The sequence below is a fragment of the Bos mutus genome, chromosome 10 (genome assembly GCF_027580195.1).
Source record: "Bos mutus isolate GX-2022 chromosome 10, NWIPB_WYAK_1.1, whole genome shotgun sequence".
NCBI classification, from domain to species: Eukaryota; Metazoa; Chordata; class Mammalia; order Artiodactyla; family Bovidae; genus Bos; species Bos mutus.
Window position 1 is genome coordinate 58,502,122 of NC_091626.1, and position 15,395 is coordinate 58,517,516.

General features: G+C 37.9%; 2 protein-coding genes across 8 annotated transcripts in view; both read right to left on the reverse strand.

Annotated features, from left to right (window-relative positions):
- ICE2 (interactor of little elongation complex ELL subunit 2) overlaps positions 1-10,154 on the reverse strand; it is a 67,132-nt gene extending 56,978 nt beyond the window's left edge. Inside the window, exons 1-3 of one of the 3 annotated variants that reach the window (XM_005903843.3) lie at positions 7,335-9,981; positions 6,287-6,421; positions 3,570-3,674 (exon numbers count right to left, since the gene is read on the reverse strand). In XM_005903843.3, the coding sequence (XP_005903905.1) occupies positions 3,570-3,674; positions 6,287-6,327 (146 nt within the window). In that variant the 5' untranslated portion in view covers positions 6,328-6,421; positions 7,335-9,981. Of the gene's footprint in view, positions 1-3,569; positions 3,675-6,286; positions 6,422-7,334 lie in introns of all 3 variants that reach the window. The other 2 variants (XM_070377999.1, XM_070377998.1) reach the window with 2 other exon arrangements.
- Positions 10,155-10,427: 273 nt separating this feature from the next.
- RORA (RAR related orphan receptor A) overlaps positions 10,428-15,395 on the reverse strand; it is an 812,472-nt gene continuing 807,504 nt past the window's right edge. For 3 of the 5 annotated variants that reach the window (XM_070378002.1, XM_070378003.1, XM_070378004.1), the window contains one exon: positions 10,429-13,056. In XM_070378002.1, coding sequence (XP_070234103.1) covers positions 13,020-13,056 — 37 coding nt within the window. In that variant the 3' untranslated portion in view covers positions 10,429-13,019. Of the gene's footprint in view, positions 13,057-15,395 lie in introns of all 5 variants that reach the window. The other 2 variants (XM_070378001.1, XM_070378005.1) reach the window with 2 other exon arrangements.

Below are 15,395 nucleotides of genomic sequence, written 5' to 3' on the forward strand. Positions count from 1 at the left end.
AAGAGTCCCCCCAGTAAGCAAAGTATTCAAGACTACTCTTTTAGAACTAAACTGTATGGAAAACTAATCAAGAGAGCAGGTTAGTGAACAGAAAAAGAATATTGGAAATTAAAATAAGGATGCTTAGATTGGCTCTGAAAATAATAGAGGTGAAGACATACTTAGCTACTAAAGTTTCTCCAATAACTGTATAAAAATAAGCATATTTTAGGTTAACAAAATGAATATTAACTGCTGATCTTGGGAGAAATGTATTACAGAAAATTGATTTCTCACTAGAAAATGTCTTGAGAGCTATTCAAACCTAACAGTATTGTGTCCGCAACTCTTAACAATACTGCTTCACAGCTGTCTCTCTGAATATGAGAACATGTCTGTCCTTGTGGCACCAACTGGCAAATTTAATTAAGCTGCTGCAGCAACAAGATGCTGACTCAGATATGCCAGCATAGAAATGTCAAGAAATTCTAGCAGTTTAAATTGGCTACATTCAGCAAAGAATGAAATGGCAGTGCATCAAGATCATTTCTGTGTGCACTGCTGTCAAAATCTTCATCAGGGCGCAAGCCAAAAGCATCTGACAGGGTTTCTCTATCCACATTTACAGCATTATATTTAATTTAAGTTGATAGTTTGAAGTTTTCTTCCTTCATTTTGTCAACTACCCATTCTCCTTTTTTACCTTAAGTTTCCATGAAAAAAAGGCAGAATTCAAAACTTTTTGCTTCCTATGCTTTAAAGTCTCCTGGTTTGGGTAGCTTCTTTAAGTAGCATTTGGAAATGGTACTTCTAGCTCCCATCTCAAGTCTACCTGTACCCACTGAATTTGATTTACTTATGTACATTAAACATGGTAAAATTTTTTCTTCTTTTTTTGTATTTGAAGCTACTTTCCCTTTTGCTGCCTTAAAACTCAGTTATAAATATCTATAACCAGAAACTAATTTTTTTAAAGGCAAATTTTTACCTTTTAGTGGAGGGAGAAGTGTTGAATAAAAACCTCATGTTGTTAAAAGTAGCATAAACAGAGGTATCACTATTTTCCCAAATATGTTATTTATAGAACATAAAAATTGCAAAATTAGGACTAATAAATTTACATTCTTTCTAGTTTTTTTCCATCAAGAAAACTGGTAATTAAATATAGTCTGAAAGTTCATTCTTACTATAAGAAAAAAAGATTTTAGGAGTTAAGTGTACTCAGCTTCCAGTAATATGTCCTCTCCTTTACATATTTCAGACTATAACCCACACTTGGGATATGCTGAACAGAACCAGATTGACAAAGAATCATAAAATATTTAAGAAGCAGAATGAATAAGACTAGTACTGGAAATTTTTAGTCTCGAAAGATGAGGCTGAGATAAAAATTAATAAAAGTGAGTTTTTTTTTATGAGTAAAGATATATGTGCACTAAATCTCAGGACATGAGTATTGGTAGGCATTCTTAGATTCAAATAAACAAAGGCAATTGTTTAACTGGTAATAAGTTTTAAGAAGTTAGTTATCTCCAAGAAGTGGTACAAGTTGGATAACAGAAATAGCTTCTGAAAAATATTCATAGATGCACACTGATAAGGAATTTACAGTCTTAACCTTTTGTAGTTGACACTTGCAAAGACAATAATTTCTTGCACTTTGGCAAGAAATGTTGCTCCTGAAACTGCCTCTTTAACGCAATTCTGAAAACGTCTTATTAATACAATTTCTGCTTGCCTTTATTTGAACTTATCTATTTATCTGATGGAATCAAAAAAGGACTTGTTTAATGTTTTTAATGGCAATCTGGCAATATCTATAAAAATTAAAATCACACACGCCTCTTCCTTTCATAGGAACTTATCCTTATAGCAGCATGTATATAAAAAGGATGCTGTTTGTAATAGTAAAGGAATGAAAACAGCCTAAATGAACATCAGTGGTAGTAATGAATTGATCCCACTAAGAAATACCACAGTCACCAGAAAACTAGAAGGAAAATTAGAGAGTGAGATATCTCCATAGAAAATAGCTCATTATCTTTAGAGGAGTAGTTTTAACAGCCTAGTGAGGGTAGGAGACAGATCGTAGTGAGATGTTTAGTGAAAGCAAGTGCAATGGGATGTGCAGTAAAGGGAAGTTGTTCTCCCCGCCACCCCCGCCCCATTCTGTTTCTCAAACAGATGCTCCAAATCTGTCTTTTGGCTGAAGCATTTAATCCATTTAAAGTAATTTTTGGTAATGCTATCTTGTTAACTGTTTTCTGTAGGTCTTACAGCTTTTTTGTCCCTCATGTCCTCCCAGCAAGCATATACAAGTACAAAGAAGTCTAAGTACAAATGAGAGAAGAGGTAACAAACTAACTAGGAGGGAACGTGAAATTCAGGGATTGAGACAGGACAAACTTGTGCATGCTTAAATACTGATCAAGAGAGAAGAAAGAGGGAACAAAGACCTGATGGTCTAGTGGTTAGGACTGAGCTTCCACTGTAGGGGGCATTGGTTTGATCCCTGGTTGAAGAACTAAGATCCTGCAAGTTTGCACCACTTGACCAAAGTATCCCCCACCCAAAAACAAAAGAGAGAAGTGGGAGTAACAGGGGATGCTAATTGACAGGATATTGAAAAAGTAGAAAAGATGGGGTCCCATTCCATGCAGAGAGTGGAAATATGTTTCCTCCATTGCAAAAGGAGTGGAGAAAGATGAAAGTAGACATTGAGCTCTCCTAAGGGAGCTCCCCAATTCTTCATCTGGCATATTATCACTTCTTTCTAGTAAACTTCATGACTCAACTTTAAGATTCATCCACAATAGAGTAGAAGCAGCCAATCACAAAGGAAAGAAGAGCTGTTATAGGCAGGTAAGCAGTGAGAAGGGGAAATTATTATTGTCACAATACACATTTTCATACCAGAAATTTGGACGTATGACATCTATGGCAATTTGGTGGTATCTATTAAAATACAAAATGTTTATAGTATCCGCCCAAATAATTCAATTTCTATAAATTTATCTTATAGAAATAATTACAAGAAATTTATAAATGTTACTGTTTAAAACTGCACAAACATTTTACAATGTAAAACTAACTAAAAGAATTAAAAGTATCTCTGTAAAGTAATATGTAGCCATAAGAAGACTGAGGTAATATAGGGGCACAAAATACCTGAAGTATTATGTTAAATGAAAAAAACAAATTGCAAAAGTTTTATAGTGTTTATAGTATTTATAGTGTGATTTCCACCCCCACTCCCCCTCTTTTTTGGGCCACATACTGCATGGCTTGTTCCCTGACAAGGGATTGAACCCAGGCCCTCAGCAGCAAAAGCATGGAATCCTAATCACTGGATATCCAGGGAACTCTCCCCATTTTAATATGCATCTGTTCACGTGTAGAGAAAGGTCTTAAAAGATGTTACATATGTACACCAAAGAGTGGTCTTTTGAGGATACTAAGTTCTTCTATTTTCTAATTTTTACATTCCTATAATTCAAATGTTTCATAGTGGATATAGACAGATATAAAACTTCAAGTATCAGAAAAATATCAAATATGGATATAAATAACCAAATAAATAAGCATATTACCTGCTAGATAAAATACATAGTTCTTTTAAACTTGGAGCCATGGACTGATCTTTATAATTTTCTCGAGAAAAAAACGTCTTAAGACCATTTTTTGGTGAAACATCCCTGAAAAACAAAGTAATTTACTTGGATTTGACAACTGAAATATCAGGCTAGATTAACAAGCAATTACAACTGCAATTTAAAACTACATGTCCCTGACCTCTCCTTTCCCAGAAAATCACCTCTTAATATTTTAACTTCATGCAGCCATGAAATTAAAAGAAGCTTACTCCTTGGAAGGAAAGTTATGACCAACCTAGATAGCATATTCAAAAGCAGAGACATTACTTTGCCAACCAAGGTCCGTCTAGTCAAGGCTATGGTTTTTCCAGTGGTCATGTATGGATGTGAGAGTTGGACTGTGAAGAAAGCTGAGCGCCGAAGAATTGATGCTTTTGAACTGTGGTGTTGGAGAAGACTCTTGCGAGTCCCTTGGATTGCAAGGAGATCCAACCAGTTCATGCTAAAGGAGATCAGTCCTGGGTGTTCTTTGGAAGGACTGATGCTGAGGCTGAAACTTCAATACGTTGGCCACCTCATGCAAAGAGTTGACTCATTGGAAAGACCCTGATGCTTGGGAGGGATTGGGGGCAGGAGGAGAAGGGGACGACAGAGGATGAGATGGCTGGATGGCATCACCGACTCGATGGACATGAGTTTGAGTGAACTCCGGGAGTTGGTGATGGACAGGGAGGCCTGGCATGCTGTGATTCGTGGGGTCGCAAAGAGTCGGACATGACTGAGCGACTGAACTGAACTGAACCAGATGTATGAGTTTAGATGTTTTATTTCTTGTACAGTTTTTAAGCTAGGCCCATTTTGAAATTCTCCAATTTCAATAATCAGCTTTGTTTTTTCTTTTAGTACTCATCTTAGGCTCTGTGGCATAACATTAAGCTGTTTGATTGCTCAAAGAAAATGCTTCTCAACTTATTTTTGTCTCATTCACTATTGTGCTCGGCCAAAAAACACTACAAAGACTGATTATCCAACTATTTTTGTTTATTTGGCAAATGTGATCAATAGTGTGCCTCTACTAAAACCACCTGTAAGGTCATATATGATTTTCCATATTGTAAATAACTTACAGACTAACATACTGTTGTCAAGGCTTTCCATCTAGTAAGCATCAAATAAATGCTGGTTGAAGGAAACAATTTAAAAATTAAATACACTGAGACCCATTAATCTAGGGATGCCAAAAATTAGTAGGATTCTATAGAAAAGGACAGTTCCAAGGTCTATAATGCAATGCAAAGGCAATGCAAAGGCCCTGAACCACACTTGGTTTCACCATGTCAACGGTATAGAAGAGCATCTGTGTTGCATTTGAACATATTTTATAGCAAGAAACATAAACGAGCATATCTCTAGGAACTTACAACAGAACAATCTAATCAAATAGCACCTGCAGCTGGCCATTCCTAAAATGGGAAATTCTAGCATATTTGTACCATATTCATTTCTATTTTTAAAGGTGTTTATCTAAAAAACAATGATTAACATACAAACAACAAAATTAAAAAATCTTATTTGGTATACACCAGGGTAGTTTCTTATTACTTGCTATGGTACTGTATTTGTGACATCTCATTAAATTCTAAAATTTTTGCATAACATACAAAACAAAGTCACAGGCCCCAGGGATTGTGAGCTCCTTGGAGGAAGGGAGCACTGTTTGCAGTAAGCAAGTACTTATTAAGCACATACTGATTTTATTTGATAAATTTGACATGTTACATTTTGTAAATTGAAGGTGTATAGCATGTTACTTCAATGACATTTCTATATTGTAATATGATTGCCAGTGAAGCAATATGAATTATATTACATCATTATACACAATATCATCATCTACATTATACTAGAATACATACTGATTGAATCTTTGAGTCAGGTGCTATCTTAGCTATCTTTGTTATCTCTTATATTCTCCTCTGCTAGCAAACTCCTTCACTAGTACAGATGCTCAGTTAATGTGTGTCAAATTGACCTAAAGCAGCACATACATTAGATTTCTAGAGTCCTTTATTTGGGATGGTCTCATACACTTCTAAAATAGTCTATGCATCTACATTATCACTTGATATAGAGTCCAATATAAAAAAAAGCTTGTCAGTTCTTAAAGAAGTTCTATTACTTGTACAGATATGGGCTAGGTTCTTGAATACAAGAATATTCCAGTATTTCTCCTTCACTAAGACCAACAATAAATACAAGATGGACTTATATATAGAAACAATCTACGTGCTTTGGGAGAGGAAGTACAGTCAAAGATAACTCAAAACTGCTCAGTAGGTGTAGACGAGAATCGTGAACTCTTAAGCCATTGAATTTGTCCTCTTGTTTCCTCCAGATGTCTTCAGGCCAGATACCCTCCTTTCCTAACCTAGTCACCAGACCCACTCAATCTTTGTTGTGTAGGTGCCTAGTCAGTCCCTCAGTTGTGTCCGACTCTTTAAGACCGCCATGGACTGCAGCCTGCCAATCTCCTCTGTCCCTGGAATTTTCCAGGTAAGAATACTGGAGCAGGTTGCCATTTCCTTCTCCAGGGAATCTTCCTGACCCAGGGACTGCACCTGTGTCTCCTGAATTGGTAGGTGAATTCTTTACAGCGGAGCCACCTGGAAAGCCCCTCAATCCACTTTAGGGAATTACAAACAGATGTAACTCACCAGTTCAACCTTGGTTCACCCATGGCCATCATGGAAGTCATATTCCTAGATTTCTCCTTCACTCTAGTTCACAATTCTGCTGCCTGGCAGTGCAGGCTCTTAAAGGAAGAGGATTTCTCCAGAATTTGCACTCAACTGAGGAAAAACCAAAGATCAAAAACAAAATCAGGTGATTGGCGGGCCAGATACTGTTAACTCAGATGAGGCAAGAACCTGTTCCTAACACCTACCCTCACCCGACACAGACACTTAAAAAAAAAAAAAAGAGCAGACAGATGAATATTTCCAAGGTCTTTGAGGAAGAACCGCGAAGCTGACACAGGATCAGTCCTTCTCCATTTAACTTATTCCAGGAACTTCGCGAAAATAAAGATGGAAACAGATTGGCATTCTCATTGTTCACATATTAAATCCCATTAGGGCACGGGATGTATGTCTTGACTCAGCCCCCTGCCCCGACTCCCTTACTGCCAAAATAAATCATGCTTCCACCTTCCCAAAGATAATTATGGGGCAAATTCTGGCGAGCGATGAAGGGCAGAAGCTCTGGATATCAAGAATCTTTCAAAGAGAACCTCCCTTTTGCGAAGACTGAGGTCTAGATAACTTAAGTGGCATTTAACGGGATCAAGAAGAGGAATCACTAGCACTACAAATCTGGTCTGAACATCAACATTCCAAGTTCAGTGCATCTCCTGTCACCCTGTGCGTACAGATAAGAGTTTGTGAGCAACGCAGTCAAATGCTAGTCTCTCAGTAACGGACGGGCCTCACCTGTTCCTACTGAACCCACCTTCCACACTTTTGCCCAGAGAGGGGCTGGGGCAAGAGAGCCGAGGAAGACACAAAGAAGGCTGAGGGAAAGGGAACTAAAGGAGAAACAAGGTTCCAGGGAGGTAAGAAATCTGCCAGCAAAGCCGGAGAACAGGTCTGCGCTAGCATCAGCTGTGTGCAGGGTCCCGGCACGGCCGCCATGTTCCCGCCTCCCGACTCTCACGAGCGCGCCCTCCCCACCGCGTCTCCGTCACGAAGCTGCCTTGCCGCCCACCTCGTGGTCCGCGGCGGCTCTGGCCCAGACCGCGACCCCACGGAACAAAAACACACTCCCCAACCGTCTCCTTTCTCTCGTGCGTGCGCGACCTAGGAAGGCCTTATTTAAAGGAGGCGGTGGCGCCGCCTCGACCCTGCGTGATGGCGTCAGCAATGACGCAGTGGGCGGGACCCTCTCCGGGTCCCCAGACTCCTGGCAGTCTGCCCTGGAAGCTGAGAGAGGATTTGCTGGATACTCGCTTGAGGGGCTGCCGCTGCTAAGTCGCTTCAGTCCTGTCCAACTCTGTGCGACCCCATAGACGGCAGCCCACCAGGCTCCTCTGTCCCTGGGATTCTCCAGGCAAGAATACTGGAGTGGGTTGCCATTTCCTTCTCCGGGCTGCATGTTGTCCTAGAAAGTCCTCCACCTTGAGGGTATGGTAAATTGGAAGGACAGGTGACAAGTACAGTACTGGAAATACCCAGACTTTATTGTGACTTTACTCAAGTGTCTTAACTGACTCATCAATAAAAGAGATATTGTGAGCACGTGTGTGTAAGCGTGGAGCACCTATTCAGTAGTTTTTTGAGAGGATTAAATGCATTTTCCTATACTTAGAAAAGCATTACAACCATTAAGCTGTCTATTTCTCTTGACTAGCAGTAACCTTTTACCAAGAAGGTTTGCTTGGTTACATCTCCCTTCCAGAATATCACATGTATACTGACCTGTCCCCTTACCTCTTTGGTTCCTTAGAGCTAAGAGGCAGTCTCTTGGATTATACTCTTCAGTAAGTCCTTAAATAAAATTGAAACTCACAGCTCTCATGTTGTGTTTAACATTACAGATACTATGGGAACCCAATGAGGAGGGAACTCATTCTGACTGAGACAATTTAGAGACTACTTCAGAGAAGAAGTTTCATTTATCTGGGTCTTGAAGGACTACCTCTTGAGAAATTTGTATGCAGGTCAGGAAGCAACTTAGAACTGGACATGGAACAACAGACTGGTTCCAAATAGGAAAAGGAGTATGTCAAGGCTGTATATTCTCACCCTGCTTATTTAACTTATATGCAAAGTACATCATGAGAAACGCTGGACTGGAAGAAACACAAGCTGGAATCAAGATTGCCAGGAGAAATATCAATAACCTCAGATATGCAGATGACACCACTGTTATGGCAGAGAGCAAAGAGGAACTAAAGAGCCTCTTTATCAAAGTGAAAGAGGAGAATGAAAAAACTGGCTTAAAACTCAACATTCAAAAAACCAAGATCATGGCATCTGGTCTCATCACTTCATGGAAAATAGATGGGGAAACAGCGGAAACAGTGTCAGATTTTATTTTTGGGGGCTCCAAAATTACTGCAGATGGTGACTGCAGCCATGAAATTAAAAGACACTCTTTGGAAGAAAAGTTATGACCAACCTAGACAGCATATTCAAAAGCAGAGACATTACTTTGCCAACAAAGGTCCGTCTAGTCAAGGCTATGGTTTTTCCAGTGGTCATGTATGGATGTGAGTTGGACTGTGAAGAAAGCTGAGTGCCAAAGAATTGATGCTTTTGAACTGTGGTGTTGGAGAAGATGCTTGAGAGTCCCTTAGACTGCAAGGAGATCCAACCAGTCCATTCTGGAGATCAGCCCTAGGATTTCTTTGGAAGGAATGATGCTAAAGCTGAAACTCCAGTACTTTGGCCACCTCATGTGAAGAGTTGACTCATTGGAAAAGACTCTGATGCTGGGAGGGATTGGGGGCAGGAGGAGAAGGGGACGACAGAGGATGAGATGGCTGGATGGCATCACTGACTCGATGGACGTGTCTGAGTGAACTCTGGGAGTTGGTGATGGACAGGGAGGCCTTGTGTGCTGGGATTCATGGGGTTGCAAAGGGTCGGACATGACTGAGCGACTGAACTGAACTAAACTGAAGGACTACTAGGAGTTCACTGGATAAAGGGGCTGTGGTTTTGGGGGTGTGAAAAGCACAGAAGTATGAAACAGTGTGCATGCTATGGGGAGAACAGCTACTGTATCACTGTGTTGGGCAAGGTGAAGGCCCTTAGACCAGGGAAAAGGGAGGGGCCTAAGAGGGTTTTTAAGGCGTGCTAAAGAATTTAGAACTTTGGACTTATTCTTTGAGTTATAGGGAAAACACGGTGTGTGTGTGTGTGTGTGTGTGTGTGTGTGAGAAACAGTTTTTAATTGAGGTGTAATCCATGTTCCATAAAATTTACTTCAGTTATGCACTGATTTTTAGTTAAGTTCACAGCTATGCAGCTATCAACACTACCAAGTTTTAGAACATCTCCATCACCCTGAGAAATCCTGTGTGCTCCTTTTCAGTTAAGGAGCCCTGAGAAATCCTGTGTGCTCTCTCTTCCCACCTCTGCTGCTGCTACTGCTGCTAAGTCGCTTCAGTCGTGTCTGACTCTGTGCGACCCCATAGAGGGCAGCCCACAAGGCTCCCCCGTCCCTGGGATTCTCCAGGCAAGAACACTGGAATGGGTTGCCATTTCCTTCTCCAATGCATGAAAGTGAAAAGTGAAAGTGAAGTCGCTCAGTCGTGTCTGACTCTTAGCGACCCCATGGACTACAGCCCAGCAGGCCCTCCATCCATGGGATTTTCCAGGCAAGAGTACTGGAGTGGGGTGCCATTGCCTTCTCCACTTCCCACCTCTATCTCTGGCCAAACACTAAGCAGCTTCATAATTCGACAGAGTTGCCTTTTCTGGATGCTTCAGATAAACAGAATTATACAGTATATAGTCTTTTGCATCTGGATTCTTTTCTCCTAGTAGATCATCCATTTTTGAAGATCATCCATGTTGTAGCAAGTATTAGTAATTGTTTTGTTGCTAAATGGTAGCACATTTATGTATATACCCATTTTGTTTATCCTGTCGACACAATGAATGTTAGATGGTTCCCACTTTCTGGCTATTATGAGTTATCTTGGTATGAACGATTGTATACAAGTCTTTGTGTGAAATTTGTGTTTTCATTTCCCTTGGGCAGATACATAGGAATAGAATTGTTGGATTGTATGGTAAATTTGTGTTTGACTTTTTAAAAACACTGCCAAATATTTTTCAAAGTGATTGTTCCATTTTATTCTGTGGATATTCAAGCAGAAGAAAGATTTTATTTCATTTTTGCTAAACTGAGAAATAAACTCGTAAGTTGTACAAGAAGCCAATTTCATTTTGAAAGAATTTACAAGAGTAGTTACTCATTTTGAGTTTATAAAATGGTTCAGTGGACCACAATTTCAAAAAGAACTTTGATTGCAAATGCAAGTACCTGGCTAAGTGAAGTTATCAGACTTGTTATGTGTATTTCTTCTCGTCAACCAAATCAAGATAGAGAAATGTGCAAGATCATCTGTTTTTTTTTTTTAAATCAGTACCACGTTATTTTCCTACCCCTCAGCTAACAAGCTTCCTTTTTTGCTTTATCTGAGATGAACTTGGCCATGAAGTGAAGCTGGTAACTACTTCACTCAGGGAATTTCTTGAATTTACAATCATCCATAAGGTATTTTCAAAGTGAGAATCCAGAAATAGCCCCCTAGCAAAGACGTTTCAATCTAGTAATTGATTCAGAAACTAATGGGAGAAATATTGTTGCCAATAGTAGTTTGTTCTAATTAGGCTTTTCAGCAATAAATGATACTTCAAGTGAGGAGGAATTATCATTACTCCCGAAAAGCCAGAGAAATGCTAGCTATGCTGTCAGAACAGAATGACTTAAGTATTCAAATTTTTCTATTCAGAATATAATAGTTTTGAAGTATATTTTATTGGATTCTGTATAAGATGGTCTCTGGGCTAAAATAAGACCCCGAATTAACTGTTCATTTGAATACCAATCTTTTTTTTCTTTTAATTTTTAAAATTTGAAGTATAGTTGATTTAAAATGTTGTGTTACTTTCTAGGTTATCACAGGATTTTGAATATATTTCTCTGTTCTATTCCATAGTACCCTGCTGTTTATTTATTGATACACATTAATAGTTTTTAACTGCTAATCCTAAACTCCTAATTTATTCCTCCCTATCCCCTTTCCTTTTTGGTAACCATAAGTTCGTTCTCTATGACTGTGAGCCTGTCTACATTTTGTAAATAAGGTCATTTGTATATTTTAGATTCATCATTTAAGCGTTACATATGGTATCTGTTTTTCTCTGACTTATTTCACTTAATACAATAATCTCTAGGTTCATCCATGTTGCTCCAAATGGCATTCTTTCATTCTCTTTTTTTTAATGGCTGAGTCCACTGTATGTATGTACCACATCATTCTTATCCATTCCTCTGACAAAGAAGAGAAATTTAGGTTGCTTCCAAGTCTTGGCTATTGTAAATAGTGCTGCTATCTTTTTAAATTAGAGTTTCCTCTGGATATTTGCCCAAGAGTGAGATTGCTGAATCACATGGAAACTGTTTTTCCATTTTTAGATTTTTTTTTTTTTTCAACCCCCATACTGTTTTCCACAGTGGTTGCACCAATTTCTCAGCAGTTTTTTTCCCCCTCCACATTCACTCCATGAATGCTAGTTATTTATAGGTAGCCCCTAACTATCCCACAGAGAGAAAGTAATGATAGCTAAAATAATTCCAAGTAGGATAACTAAATAAGTATCTGTCTTTAGAATACAATGTGTATTTTATGGAAACAGTAAAGAAAGAATGGTAGAAGATAGATGTGAGACTTGTTAGGGGGTGACTATTGTAATTAACTGTGAGGGAGGCTAAAATTAATTTTTGTTCTGTAAGCAAAGAACAAGTCACAGTTGAAGCATCTTCTCCCCTACAAATAAATCATTCTGGAATTTTAAATATTGTTTGAGAAATCTATCAGGCAGATAAATAACAAATGGATTACTGAGACATGACTATATCTTACTAGAGTCAATATTTCCCCTCTAAAGGAGAAAAAAATCCAGAATCATAGTAAACACACAAAGACTTTTGTTAGCTCCTTAATCATAGATAAATGACATTAAGAAAACAAGCTCACAACTGATGGTACAGGAAAAGGATAAAGTGGCTGTTAATCTAGCAAGAGGCTTCTGCCACTCTTGGATGTTTAGGTTTGCGTCCAGACAAACTGGGGATCCATCAGTGTGATTCATGATGTTTGTTATATGCAATGACTTTGGGGATCATTTCAAATATTTATTTTACTAAGTGCAAGAGACGCTTAGGAATGTGGGTGGAGGAAAAGCCCAACTCAGTTGCGTTTAGTCTGACTTCAGTCTGACTTCCAAATATTTTATAATGTCAATGTCCTTGAGATTACTTTGAAAATAATTTATGATGAGGCTTTGCATCATTAAAATCATGTGATATTTAGCTGAAGTTAACTCTATTGGTTTACTCCTATCTGATCTACTCAAGAGAAGGGGCCAGGCTGGGATGGTACAATGATAGCCCAGGTAAAGTCAGATTTTTAAAAAGTCTTTTGCATCTTTAAAGCCTTTGGCATCATTTTGACATTCTCCTTTAATGATTTCTAAAGCAAAGATGACAAAGTGTGGTGTGAGTTCAGGTTTTCTCCCCTCCTACATTCAGGGTAGATATCACCGATCAGTCATGGCACTCCTTTGAGAATCCTCATTTCTGCAATTCTGGCAGCTACTATCAATCAATAGATGTTTCCTCACAAGTTGAAATTTCCTTCTTTGCCTTTTCTGATCAAAGGGTAGCTCGATCCTTGTATATGTTTTGTTCCCTGCAAAATAGAGACAAATTATATTTTTTAAAGTACTACCTTATAGACCAGTGCTTCTCAAACGTTAATATGCAAACCAATCACCTGGGGATTTTGTGAAAATGCACATCCTGTTTTAGTAGGTCTGGGATGGTGCCTAGGTTTTTGCATTTCTGACAAGGTCAAGGTCATGAGTGATGCCACTGCCACAGGTCTATGGACCCACTTTGAGTAGCAAGGTTGTCCTACTCCATTCTATGGAGACAAGGTAGAAAACTGTACATGCAATTCAAGAACCAAGTAAAAGAAAGAAAAATGAGGCAAGTGTTCCATTAGAAGCTGAAATTTTATTATAGGATAACAGTACATAAAGCACATCTAAAATTGATGTGTTCAATGCACTTTTAATAAAGGTAATGTAATATTAAAGGTACAGTTTCTAAGTACAATATAACAACATTCATATTAGAATGAAAATCGGAGTATTTAAAAGACAACATTAAATCTCTCTTTTTTACAGCTTGTATTTACAAAATGAATCAAAATATTTTTTTTTAAATTGAGGACTCAATAAAATAACAAACGGCTGGAAATAAGCAGACTACTGTAAGAGTGAATTGAAAAGAAAACCCAATGTCAGTGAAAAGTTGGATGATCCTCTAATAAAGATCATTAGCAAAGTTTTAGTACAATACTATTTTTTAGGATTCCCATAAATGGCTTGCATTTTTAGTGTGGCAGAAAAGGAGTTTTTACATACTGTACACAAAACAGACAGCGCATATTTATAGGTACAGTATTACTGTTTCCGAACTTGCATGTATATTTACAGAAGGCTGAGTTTGTTACTCACAGAGTTTTGTGAAATTTGTGTGCTTAATCCTCAAGACCTACACACAATTAGAATCAGCATTTCATGTGGTCTTTGAAAATGTGGCTTTAAAACTTGGTTGTAGAAGAAAGTATTAACCATAAGGCTTGGCATACTTTATAAATTTACCAAAACAACCCAGGAAAAAAGGTGGAATTGGGGCACACTTGTTGTTATTTAACAATTATCAAATGCTGACATGTGCTGGCCACTGTGCAGACACAAAGAGATACTATCTCTATCCTTAGGAACCTTAGGATATGAAATGGTGCTAAAAAAAAAGTTTCAATCCCTTTCTAAGCGAAGCAATAAGGAATGAAATAATTTGTATTCAAAGAGATTTCTCCCTAAACTGTAGCCAATTCACTTTAAAAGGTTAACTATAAGCATTAGCTCTCATTAACCACATGATTGCATTTATAATTAAGGTAACAGCAACTCTTCCATAAAAATGGAAAATGTCTAGAATTGTGGGTAAATATTCAGTGCATGGAAGCCAATAGCCATGGCTTGAGAATTTATCACCTTCAATTACAAAAAGTGCAGTAAACAGAAACATTTGCTTTCTATTTATAAATTGCTCAAAAATCTTTGCTAAAGATCTTACAAATTCAGTAATATTACAGAACAATTCTAATCAATATTTAATAAGGTTAACTACATCCTTAGTTAGATATTTGATATACGTGGATTTTTCTTTTTTAAGAAAGCCGATAGGTCTTGGGAGAACAGGTGAAAGAATTAACTAAGCTCATTATTAAATGACTTTTAAATGAAGGTCCTTCACTCAGTTCATGGAACTGGTTGAGGTCAAGTTAACACAGAACATCCCTTGTCAAAGCTGCTTTATGGCCCATGTTCTGCCATGATAGCGGATGTCTCTATACTTCTCATGGCTCAGGTAGGAGGGGAAAGGTTTATTCTGCCATCAAGCCAACAAGGATATTTTATATAAATGTGTATTATCTATTATAGGAGCTAAGTACACAACTCTGTCAGGTGCCAATAATAAGGTGCCTTAGTAAGGAAAAAATAATACTCCATTAAACTAGAGTGTTTCTTTAGGATCTTGAAGGCCTGGCAAATTATTTTTCAGCTTAGGAGATATGGTATAAAGCCAAGTAGCAAACATAAAGTAAATGCTAATACATTTTCATATATCCATATTTATAAACAAATTCACCCTATAGATGTCAAATATCCATACTAAGGAAGTAATTTTATCCTAATTAAATACACTCTAGAATAATTTATATCATGATATTATGTATTTAAAGAGAAAAGCATGTCCCAAATCCAGCACTCTGATACAGCTGCCAGTTGGGCACAGGTAGATATATATATATGTATATATATACAAATATATAGTTATACTCAGTGAAATTAACAAGACCCAAAGGTGGTATTGTCTAGGAATAAAAGGGTTTTTTTTTGTTGTTCACAAAAGTAACTTATCTAGCACCACACATCAGAAAAACACAAAAATAGC